Source organism: Physeter macrocephalus, chromosome 21 (assembly GCF_002837175.3).
Source record: "Physeter macrocephalus isolate SW-GA chromosome 21, ASM283717v5, whole genome shotgun sequence".
NCBI lineage: Eukaryota > Metazoa > Chordata > Mammalia > Artiodactyla > Physeteridae > Physeter > Physeter macrocephalus.
Window position 1 is genome coordinate 16,828,518 of NC_041234.1, and position 12,849 is coordinate 16,841,366.

Consider the following 12,849-nt stretch of genomic DNA (forward strand, 5'->3'; position numbering starts at 1 on the left):
CGGGAGAGGCCACAACAGTGAGAGGCCCGCGTACCACAAAAAAAAAAAAAAAAAAAAAAAAAAAAAAAATATATATATATATATATATATATTTCTTTACGTCTGAGAGAAGATGGGGTTAAAGACCGGTAGAACTGAATTCAGAATGTCTGGTGAAGGGGACTACCTACAAACAATAGCGGAGAAGGATAAAGGAATGACAGAATGGCAGTATGAGAGATGTTTCCCTATTATCTGAGATTTGCTCTATCTACCTTCAATAAGTTACAAATAAATGGAAGCTGTGGATACATTTAATCTTGAGCTAGTATGTAGACAAGCACAGCCATTTGGTAGAGTCATCCCCTGTTTCACAGGATTTTGTGTTTTCTTTTGTTTGCTTTTTTAAACCACGGCCAACTTTATTTCAAAAGTGCTTTGCTCTCAGCAAATATTGTGATAAAGGCATCACTGCACTTAGAAGTACTTCTTTCTCAGTAAGTGGTTTTCACAAATAAATTATTGATAGCAGGGATAACTTCATGTTAAAACAGCCACCAGAGAGAATGCAAATGAGAACATAAATGTGGTGTCTGAGCTCTACAAAGCTAAGCTGTGAGTGACATTTGAGTGAGGAGCGTAAGTTAGAAGTCAGGAGAGAAAAGAAAGGAAACTGAAGCACAGGCTCACATTGAGTTGCTAGTTTAGAACTAGGGAATATGCTAAAACTAGTCATTTATGGCAGAGGAATAGGCCAAATTGGAGGAGGGGAGGAAGGGGTGGGGAGGGGAGGAGGGGAGGAGGGGAGGCGGGGGAAAGGAGACAAAATGAACTTGACCTAAGAAGATCTTGAAACTACCACAAATATCTTTTCAAAAGGAAGTTTCTAATATCCCTTTAACAACAAGGGAGGGCCAATTTTTTTCAGGTGATTTTAAAAATGAGGTTTGTGAACAGATTTGTAGAATTGGGAGGGTCCCTCATGATTTTCTATTAGCAATTATCAATTTCTTAAAACTTTGAATGAACTCACCACTAGTTCCATTGGATCCAGAAGTCTTTGTTATGGCAGAGGAATAGGCCAAATGGGAGGAGGGGAGGAAGGGGTGGGGAGGGGAGGAGGGGAGGCGGGGGAAAGAAGGAGACAAAATGAACTTGACCTAAGAAGATCTTGAAACTACCACAAATATCTTTTCAAAAGGAAGTTTCTAATATCCCTTTAACAACAAGGGAGGGCCAATTTTTTTCAGGTGATTTTAAAAATGAGGTTTGTGAACAGATTTGTAGAATTGGGAGGGTCCCTCATGATTTTCTATTAGCAATTATCAATTTCTTAAAACTTTGAATGAACTCACCACTAGTTCCATTGGATCCAGAAGTCTTTGTAAAAAGTTTGTTTGGTTTTGTTTTATGATTTCTTAAGTTCCTTTGGTTATTGATGTAGGTACTCTATATTCCATTGTGTTAATTCTTTTAATTTATGATTCTAAATAGAATATAATCCAATTTCATTGCTTTTTTATAATCAACATATAGTTCTGTGTAGATTCCATTTTTGGTTTCTACTCTTGTACTTATTTTTAATATTTTCTATGTTTAAATTGCATACATTTGATTTATTTCCCTCTTTTTTCTGATTAAATTTATAAGAGATTAGTCTATTTTATGATTTTATTGCAAGGAACCAATATCTTAAATTTATCTAGCGTTTCTTTTTTCTAACTCATTTCTTCATTTATCTTTTATTTCCTACTTTCCTTAGAGCATTTTTTTCTTTTTTGTAACATTTATGGTTGAAAGCTAGAATTAATTTATTTTATCTTTTTTTTTTTTAATGAAGATGAAAGCAAAGACAAAAATTGAAACTCTGGGTAGAATCAAGGCCATTTCTCATGGGTTTTCTCATGGAATGCTTTTTCCTATACAAACATGGATTTGTACTCTTGGTTTCTTATACACTTTAAATTAATCAAATTGAATTTTTTTAAGTATTATTAATTTCTACTGTTATATTATTATCATCAAAGATTATGCACTTAAAAAGTTCTTTTTATGTGTTTAATGACATTTGCACTACATTCTAATATATTATCCATTTTTTATTTGTACATATGCCAAGGACGTTTTTTATATGTTTATCTTCGCCTATGCCTATAATAAGTTTTATAGCAGCGTAGAAGTTAGAGATAACTCAGTCTATCTTCCTTTTCTTATTCTGGTGTTCTCCAGAAGCATGGGAGAGTAATGTCAGCTGGTTCCAGAACTAGCTAGAAACCACCTCCACTCCCTGTCAGCAAATGGGGGAGGTGGTATGGCCTTAAAAGTGAATGGCTTCTGAGACTTCCCTAGTGGTCCAGTGGTTGGGACTCCGCACTCCCAATGTGGGGGGCCCCGGTTCGATCCCTGGTCAGGGAACCAGATCCCGCGTGCTGCAGCTGGGACCCAGCACAGCCAGAATAGACAGATAAATAAATGAATATTTTTAAAAAGGAAAAAAAAAGTGAATGGCTTCCTGCTACACCCAGCAAGGTTGGGCCCTGGCCAACATTAGGGCTCTTAACGTAGAGATTCCCGTCTTCTTTTGACCAGAAAAAAAAAAAAAAAAAAAATAGAGCTATCTGAAGGGCTGGGTTTTCTCTGATTGCTCCCCCTCCCACATTCTTCACACCTTCTTTGTTTGAGATGACCCACCTAGTATGAGATGGCTCCATCATCCAGGATCTCTTACCCTCTGGCTTCTAGTTAGGTTCAACCAATGAGCAGCACTGGCAAACTATTAAGAGGACTGAGTAGAGAGGCTAAGGTATCAATCTCCCACCTCCTCCAGCAGGCCATGATTTGAGAGTAACTGCATTCTTTAGGTACCTATGGCTGCACTTGCTATCCAGTGGACCCACTCCCAAGGTTAGAGCTTTCATTGGTTTAAGGTAACAGCTCTCTCCTTTTATCTCTTTAGGTTTCGGGGTAGTAAAGCCTATTAACTGAGGCTAGTCTCTGGGGGCTTCACCATTCATTGTTGGTTCCTTTAATCCTGCCCATATTTCTGTCTATATTCCTTTTATTACAGTCTTTTCAACTTTGTTTTTGCATAGGCTTTCTGATTCATTTCAGGACTGTTAATGATATACATGGCTTCATGAGATGACTTGGGCTTGGATAGTGACTATATCAGTGGATAATTCAATGGACTAAAAATGAAAGGCTTTTCCCCTGCCTATAAAAGGCACCACATAGGTCTACTGATGTCTGGCCATTCCATAGGGATAGGGGAAATCATTCCTAATAATGACAAAGTTAGAATTTTCTGAATGCCTGTTTGAGAGCTCAGATTTGGATTTGGTTCATTTAAATGAAATTATAAACTGCTCTTTTCCTTGCAAATCCAACCTTATGGGAGAGAAGGTTTATATATAATTCACACAGATTTTATAGAATCATCTATGCTTGGGAGTGTCGACAGGTAGAAAATCACTATTAAATCTAGTTTATGTTATTTGTATTGTCAACTTTTTTCTTTGCTGCTCACTGTGTTGTAATCTGACAATGGTGAATTAAAGGCTCTGAATAAAAATATATTTCCATCATTTATTCTTTATGGTTTAAGCAGTATTTCTAATATGTAGTAAGTTGTATTACGTTTTAATTATTGATTTCAACTTTCTTGGATAAAAATGATATTTTTAAATACGTATAAGTTTTTCTTTTTTATTAATATTCTTATCTCTGACTTTTAAAAGAACTTGTTTTATTACCCATTTAATTTATAATAGCCCTTTTATGTTTAGTCATTGTCATCTCACTTAGAACTAAATTCAAACCCTAACCATGGCTCCCCATGTTCTCCTCTTCCCAGCACCACCCTGCTACCTCTCTGATCCCCTACTCTACTACATTTTTTTTCCACACTCAGTCCTCTCCACCTATTGAGTCCTATTTCCAGATGCTTTTTCTCCGCTAGGTCTTTTTATCCCGCTGCCTGGACCATTTTCCTATAGATAATCCCATGGTTCACTCCTTCACTTCCTTCCAGTCTCCACCTATAATACAACCTAACCAAAGGCCTTCCCAAACCTCCTAGTCTATTTGTCTCTTCTTCACTCACTTAGCTATCACTACATACATTATACATATTTAACGTCCTCTGGTATTTGACTCTAAACTCCATGACATAAACGATTGCATTTGTTTTGATCAGTGACTGCAGTGTTCCTACCATTTGGAATACAACCTGACATATAGTAGACACTCAATAAATAATGCATTGAATCTAAAAATACTAACATTATTCTGTTTACGGTATGACTACTCAAAATCTCTAATCAATGCCTCCTATAGTTCATTCTGAGAATTCGTGATTTTTAAAAGGAAAATAGTTCTATCTACTATTTTACTTAATATGCTGATTTATTTATATCCCATCCCAGGATCATTTAGTCATCTGCTATAGAATACCCAAGGCCATTTTTAGGAAAAAATCCTGCTCTTGAACTTTCTTTTTGGGTGTTTATTCTTTATGCTAATAATCAGAGACTAAAAAACCTGTCCCTTGGAATATTTTCCATTTCTTTTCTGCTTTCTTTTATTACAAAATAATGGGAAGTATAAAATGATAATACATTTACTTTTGAGCATTTGTATTCTGTGTCTTTTGACCTGGGGCTTGCTCAGGTAAAGGTTATTTCACTCGAGGTTTTGGTTTATACTGGAGAATGTTTTACTTGAGATTCTGTCCTTTAATACAGAGACCTCAGTTATATGCCATTCCCCATTAGGGCCCTGGCTCAAATGGGAGTTTTGTGGAAATTTGCTTTAGAAGGACTCCTTGTCCAATTTAACCCTCATTCAGGGGACTTTGCCTGCTAAAACATTGGAATTTTATCAAGATTTTCTGTTTTCAGTAAGAAATATAACCGCCTGAGAAAAGATCCATATATTGCATTAATCACATTCTAATTTTGTATATTCACTTATCACATTTTATTAAACAATTTCATAATAAAATACACGGTCTATGTTCAGATAGATAAATATGGCCATAATTTGGAGTTTGGCAGGTTGTAAGATCAGTTTTACTTTCCCTTCCTACATTCCTCTTATTAAACTTTTTTTAAAAATTGGTAGCCTACATACAGAAAATATACTTAAGTGTACAGCTTGATAAATTTTCTCAAAGCAAATGCACCTGCATAACGACCACCAGGTCAAAACATGGAAATCTTCAACACCTCTGAAGATTTCATCCTGCATTTAAAAATCTAACCACTCTTCTGACTTTTAAACTCATGGAAGCATTCTGCCTATTTTTGAAATTTAATTAAACGAAATTACAGTAGATATACTTTTGTGTCTCACTTTTTTCTCTTTCCGGAAATTGTTCTATCTTATGTACTGTGCGTCGCTATCATTTGCTCACTTTCATTCTAATTTTGCCTATTACAAATGAAGCTACTATGAACACTCTTTCATATATATAAAAGAATATTATATATATATGAATTTTTTGGCAAACGTAGAAATGTATGTCTGTTATATGCTAAGGAATGAAATTGTTGGGTCATAAGAAATGCACATTTTTATCACATTTAGTATATAATGCCAAACTAATTTCAATGGCTCTCTGAATTACACTTCTACCAATTAGTTGTGAGAGTTCAAGTTATTCCATACCCTCATCTACACTTAGCATTATCAGTCTAATTTCAACCATTTTTGTGAATTTGTATTGGTATCTCATTGTAATTGTAATTTCCCCAATTACTGCTGAGGTTAAACACACTTTCATATTATTCTTGAACTTCTGAACATCCTCTTTTGTGAAGTTCCCGTTCAAGTTTGTTGTCCATTTTTTCCATTGGATTTCTTTTTCTCATTTTATAAAACCTAAAATTAAATAAAGTATAGAAGAAAATCATAGGAGACACCTAATATACTCAATAGTGTAAAGATGTCAATTCTTCCCAAACTGATCTATAGATTTAACTCAATGTTGATCATACTCCAAAGAAGGTTTATGTGGAAATTAAAAAGATGATTGTAAAATGAACCTAGAAATACAAAGGGCCAATATAGCTAAGAAAATATTGAACGAGAAAAAAGTGGCAAAAGTTCACCAGATAACAAGATGCATTATAAAACGGCAGTATTCCACATGGCATGGTATTCATGATGTATAGACAAACAGAACAATAGAAGTGAATTTAAGTCCAGAAGTAAAATTACAAATGTATTGAACATTTTTTTATGACACACTTAGTACTAGAGAACAATGGGCAAGCAACATTCTTTTTAATAAATGATGTTGTCGTTCAGATTCCAAGTGAAAAAATAAGCTGAATCTTAACCCATTCCTCATATCATATACAATAATCAATCATTTACAGGTGAAATATAGATCCAAATTCAAATGGTAAAATAATAAAGCTTATACGGATAAAAGCAAAATGTAATACCATAATGGCTTTTGGCAGGCAAATATTTCTTAAACAGGACACATAATTATAAAGTGAAAGTTTTTTTTTTAAAAAGTGAAAGTTTATAAAAATGAACTATATCACAATGAAGAACTTCTCTTCATCAAAAGATAAAGCGAGTTACAATTTTAATCCACAGAGAAGGAAAATATATTTGCAATACATAAAATAAACAAAGGACTCATATCCAGAACATAAGAACAACTCATAATTTTGATGAAGTTCAAGTTAATTTTTTCTGTTTTTGCATCATGCCTTTGTTTTCACATCTAAGAAATATATGGTTATTCCCAAAGTCACAGGGATTTTATTTTATGGTTTTTCGTTTTATTGCCAGAATTTCTTCTGGTCCTATATTGAAAACTATAAAATTAATAATTATAATATATGCAAAAAAACCCAACATTCATAATCTATAATCAGTATGTGAAAAAACAAAACTCTTATCAAAAAAAAATCTACGGTTTCATTAATCCACTACTTTAGAGGAGATCCAACAGCCTATGTTTTGACATTTTCTTGCTCGAAGAGATCAATTTCTTCAACTAGATTAAATCTAATAATTCTTTGAGTTTTCTGCTGTTTTCCTTGCTCTTATATTTTGTAACGGAATACGAGGAATTGATATTTTAAAAGACATTTTCTTTGTCTAAGTTCCTAATATTGTTAAAACGTTTTCTTAATTTATATGCTACTGATCTTTCAAAATGTTCTATACGGTGAAATAATGCCATTTGCAGCAATGTGGGTGGACCTAGAGATTATCATCCTAAGCGAAGTAAGTCAGAAAGAGAAAGACAAATACCATATGATATTACGTATATGTGGAATCTAAGATACGTACGACACAAATGAACACATCTACAAAACAGAAACAAACTCACAGATATAGAGAACAGACTTGTTGCCAAGGGGATGGGGCTGGAGGAGGGAAAGATTGGGAGTTTGGGATTAGCAGGTGCAAACTAGTATATACAGGATGGATAAACAAGATCCTACTGTATAGCATAGGGAACTATATTCAATATTCTGTGATAAACCATAACGGAAAAGAATATGAAAACGAATATATATATTTATAAGTGAAACACTTTGCTGTACAGCAGAAGTTAACACGACATTGGAAATCAACTATACTTGAAAAAAAGTTTATAAAAAGGTTCTATAGGACTGCTGATAAGGCAAACATTCCACAGATTATCTTATTCTGCTGCAGAAAATTTGCAGATATAGAGTTAATCACTGCAAGAAAATAATAAAAATATATAACACTTCTGTAAAATAATTTTCATAGGTTAAATATGATAGTAACCTTTCATAAAACTGACCGATTACCGATTACTACACAACTTTCACTTCCATTTCCAAAATGATGTCCTCTCCCTGCTAGATGAGCTGAGCAATATTTCGGGGAGTATACATCATTACTAATCTATCACTAATTATGGTTATTTTAATAGTATATGATCAATTATTTGAATTTATCCTTGAAAGAGAGATGTAATGTAACTAGGAAGTTACAAAAAAAGCCAGTAAATGTATTGGTTAATTAGAAAGGTTGTAGGAAGTTAATAAGAAAGGAGGGCTGCCTCCAATATCATGAGAGAGGGGAGGAATCTCAAAGTCACTCTGAGGAGACAAGAACTCCTTTCATCTACACACTTGTTTACGTACGATTGTTGACTTTTTCTAATACCACACATATATTTTCTTCTAGTTAAACTTAATCAAACATAGGAATAGAAAACAAATTTGAAACTCTTATGCTGAGTTGAAATACTGAGTTTTCTGTGTAACTTTCATACTTGGATGTGTTATCTAATAAATGTTGGCTTAATTCAAACAAACTTTATCATCATGTGTGAACCCACTTTAGACATAAAAAATAATAGTCAGCCTATTAAAAGCCATTTGTTTCACGAACACTGCTGTAAGGAGCTGAGTTTACCAAAGGACTTAATTTGGCCACCAAATATAACTGCATTATGTAAAATCTAAAAACAACACAAAGTGGCCAGTCAGGTCTGGTTCACACCTTTCCCTGCCCCCTGTGGATGCATGTACTTACTTCCTGAATCACATTAGCAGATGCACATGAACTAGAACATGTGCTCTTAATGATAAGTGCTTTGATTTAGAGAGAACTTGAAATGCTTTCTCTGTTTTTAGGGCCAAAGCCCTCACTCAAACCTTAAGCATGCTGTCTCATGGTATCCAGACTCTGTCCAGGGCTCCACTTACATTATTTTTCTGCAAGACCTGTAGTGCCTTGTTGACATTGTTCAGGGCATGAACTCTTGTGGATCCTTTTTCTTTTGGCTGAAAACAAAATGAAACAATGTTGACTGCCCAGGGGAGAGAAGGACAATCTACCAGAAATGGAATAATTGATATATTTCACTTCTAAATTGGAATCTTTTAAATGATCACAGGTTGTGAGGCATTAATATACTGAATTTAAGTGCTTCAGGTTAATTATCCTTGTCATAGGAGTTTCTTATAGCATGAAGAAACTCCTTACTGCATGAATCAGTTTCTTATAGCATGAATCAGCCACTCCTCAAGAAAACTGACAGCATTTTTTTTCTTCACAAAAGAGAGTTTGGTTACCATCTCTCCTTCATTCTACACCTCAGTTGCATGACCACGAAGAGAAACATCAGCATGCATAAGGACATCTGCTAGTAAGATAGATAAGTGAGTCAATTCCCACACTTTTTAGGAAAGTTTAAAAGAGATTTGAGCCTAGCAAAATTCTATAATGCCATATAGGCTTAACGGAAACTATTTCTGGCAATATTACCTTAATTGTCTTAGTCACTGAAGCTCAAAACCTCAATCATCTTTGGTTCTCTAACCCTCACCCTCAATCCCCAAAGTCTTATCTTGTCCTGTAATTTTTAAACTAACATTTGCATAGTGTATTACAATATATGGATTAACTCATTCAGTTGTGGAGTTTTAGAAAGTCTACCGTTATGATGCCTGAAGTATTTACTCCTAAAATGAGATCTACCCTCCTAAAACAATTTTAACTACACAATACAATGCTGTTAAGTATAGGCACAATATTGTACAGCAGGCCTCTGGAATTTATTCATCTTGCAGGACTGAAACTTTATACCTGTTGAACAGCAACTCCCCATTTTCCATATCTCATATTAACTGTTCTTAAATCCTAAGAGTTCTCATCACAAGAAAAAATAGATTTTTTTCTACTTCTTTAATGTTATATGAGATGATGGGTGTTCACTGAACTCATTGTGATAATCACTTCATGATGTTTATAAGTCACATCATTATGGTGTACACCTTAAACTTGTACAGTGCTGTATGTCAATTATATCTCAATAAAACTGGAAGAAAAAAAAGACAAGAGACTAAATAAATAAAGTTAAAAGTTAAATTTAAAAGGTCATTATGTATAAAAGCCTTATAAAGACAGCCACTAACAGATACCCAATAATAATATAGAATAATATCTATTAAATAATATAAATTATATTACTGAAAATTTCACCTTCTTGTTCTGCATATGATAGAAGATGCCAAAACAAAAATAATATTGCAAGACTGTTTTTTTCAGGAATAGGTCCTGTATTGCTACTTAAATCAGTAATTAGTAAATTAATTAATTTTACAGGATCTCATAAAACTATGCTGAGTTTGTTTCTGGTCTGGAATTCTTCTGAGGTTAATGTGAAGTTCCTTATAAATACTGTAAGTCACATACCAGTCTTTGCCCTGTCAGGCCTTCAAGAAGGTCTAGGAGGCGTCTCCCATCCTGCAGGTCACTGAAGAGGTTTTCTATGTGCTGCTTCCCAAACTGAAATAAGAAACATACCCGGTTAACGAAAGCATGCTTCCAGTGATCCATTTCTACGAATACTCCTTTTAAAATTTAAAGCTATGTTTAAGAATATTTAATGTATCTAATTCTTAATCTGCCAAGGGTGATGGATGAAAAGAGAACCTCCAAGTAAAAAACAAAAACCAGTAAATCATCATTTGGCCAAATCTATTTAAATATTTTTCTCAGTAACAAGAGTTGGAGATCTATAGTCTAATGGATCTAATTAACTCAACTTTTTGAATGCTGATCCTATGAAAGAGAGAAAAATTGTTTAAGTTATCAGGCAGTTGGGCACTGTTCGGGGAGAAGTAAACACACAAAGAAACAAAGACCACAAACAATTTGCCCCGGGTGGGTACATAAGATTTAACCATTTTGTGTACTCGGAAATAGAATGCATAATCATAGAGGGTTCACCATCCTTCACTCATAAAACATGCTTTATGCGCATTTACATTTTACATGCTGCCTCAGAATGATCCAGTCTCATATTGGATGGTTCAAATTTTAGAAAGGTATGATTTAAATTAAGTTGAAATATGTCGGTGAAAGCTTTTCATCTATTTTTCTCACTTCTTTACTTGGGAATTATACTGAGGAAAAACAATAGCCACTAATAACATCTAACATTTTTGGAGTGACTATTCATGAGAAACACTCCATTGAATGAATTGATCTTGTAATTTTTGTGACATTTCTGTGACATTAGCATTAGTATACTCATCCTACAGACGACACAGAGACAAAGAGACAAAACAAGACGATGATAAAACGAAGATTTTGGCCCAGATCTGTCTAACTCCTGGGGCTCTTGTTCTTTCTATTTTATCAGGCTGCTTCCTTGGCCTTTTCCTCCTTCCATTTGATTATCTTTCAAATATTTTATTTCTTCTGTCATGCCCCCCAAATATCTTCTTTTTCTGGTTCAAAGCCTACAATCGCTTCGTATGAAATCATTCACAACTCTTTCATCACCCAAGTTATCAAGAAAGCCCCACTTTATCAATGACAGATGCTTATTGAGCACCAATAAACCTGGGCTAGGTGCTAGAGCACACACTAGTAAATAAGATGGATATGACCCCAGGCCTTGTGGAACTTTAGGTCGAGCAGGGAAAACAAATATTCCTAAAAAGTAATGCTACAGAGAAGCAGTAAAAGGAACCCAAGAGCACATAACCATGGGAATTCCCATAGTCTGGGGATCAGGAAATACTTCCCTCGAAATGTCAGGTGATGGGTCTAATATTAGCCTTGGGTGCTTGGGCTCTTCTCATCCACTCCTTTGATCACACACAAACTTTACATTTCACACAGCTCAAGAAGAGCCCTCGTTTCCAGGCAAAAGACATCTCTGAAGCTTCTAAGATTGAAGACAGAGGATTCAGGCTCTCCCTACAGCCAGGTAGCCATGTCCAAGACAAGTCCTGATAGGGCCTAGGTGCTTCACTTAATGATAACACTGACCCCTGCAAGAAGTCCACCAATCCCTCCATGCCAGGCTTTGGGAATCAAACCACATATGTGCTTTGACAAAGATAAACACAAGTTATTCTTTTGAAATTCTACTTGAATAGTTCTAACTAAAATTTTCAGGGGAAAAGAAATGACAAAACACTAAGATACTAGAACTTTTAAAAAGCACTTTTAGTATATATAATGTACAGGTAGATCTTAAAACAACAGTGCCATTCTCATGAAATAAGGAAAGCTTTCTATTAATAAGTAAAGAAAATGAATGTGTGCTTTATAATAATTCTGTCACGAACCTCAGATATAACCCGGAATAACTTGGCATTTGGGGGATAATATTAAGATTTCATTTTCAAATTGGTTGAAGGTCGACAATGCCTTGAAAATGCTATTTTGTTTTGTTTTGTTTTCCAGGAGCAAAATTTTACAGATGCATTTGAGAAGTGAGTAGCTTCTAAACTTATGGACAAAAACAATATTGCACACTGAAATGTGTCAGGTTTTGAAGAAAATAAAATATAGTTAGTTGACAGAAATACTTGCTGCTATTAAAAATATTAGAGAAATGGAAATAAAAACAAAAATAAACAAATTGGACCTAATGAAACTTAAAAGCTTTTGCACAGCAAAGGATACCATAAACAAGAACAAAAGACAACCCTGAGAATGGGAGAAAATAGTTGCAAATGAATCAACAGAGAAAGGATTAATCTCCAAAATATATAAATAGCTCACGCAGCTCAATACTAAAAAACCAAACAACCCAATCCAGAAATGGGCAGAAGACCTAAATAGACATTTCTCCAAGGAAGACATAAAGATGGCCAAGAAGCATATGAAAAGCCACTCAACATCACTAATTATTAGAGAAATGCAAATCAAAACTACAATGAGGTATCACCTCACACCAGTTAGAAGAGGTATCATCAGAAAATCTACAAACAACAAATGCTGGAGAGGGTGTGGAGAAAAGGGAACCCTCTTGCACTGTTGGTGGGAATGTAAATTGATACAGCCACTATGGAGAACAGTATGGAGGTTCCTTAAAAAACTAAAAATAGAATTACCATATGA

The 12,849-nt window shown here is 34.5% G+C and overlaps 1 protein-coding gene across 13 annotated transcripts in view; it reads right to left on the reverse strand.

Moving 5' to 3' along the window:
• DMD (dystrophin) overlaps nt 1–12,849 on the reverse strand; it is a 2,398,628-nt gene that overhangs the window by 1,842,962 nt on the left and 542,817 nt on the right. For all 13 annotated transcript variants that reach the window (XM_055081921.1, XM_055081920.1, XM_028482834.2 and 10 more), the window contains 2 exons: nt 10,183–10,275; nt 8,691–8,768 (listed from right to left, as the gene is read on the reverse strand). In XM_055081921.1, the coding sequence (XP_054937896.1) occupies nt 8,691–8,768; nt 10,183–10,275 (171 nt within the window). The remainder of the gene's footprint in view (nt 1–8,690; nt 8,769–10,182; nt 10,276–12,849) is intronic.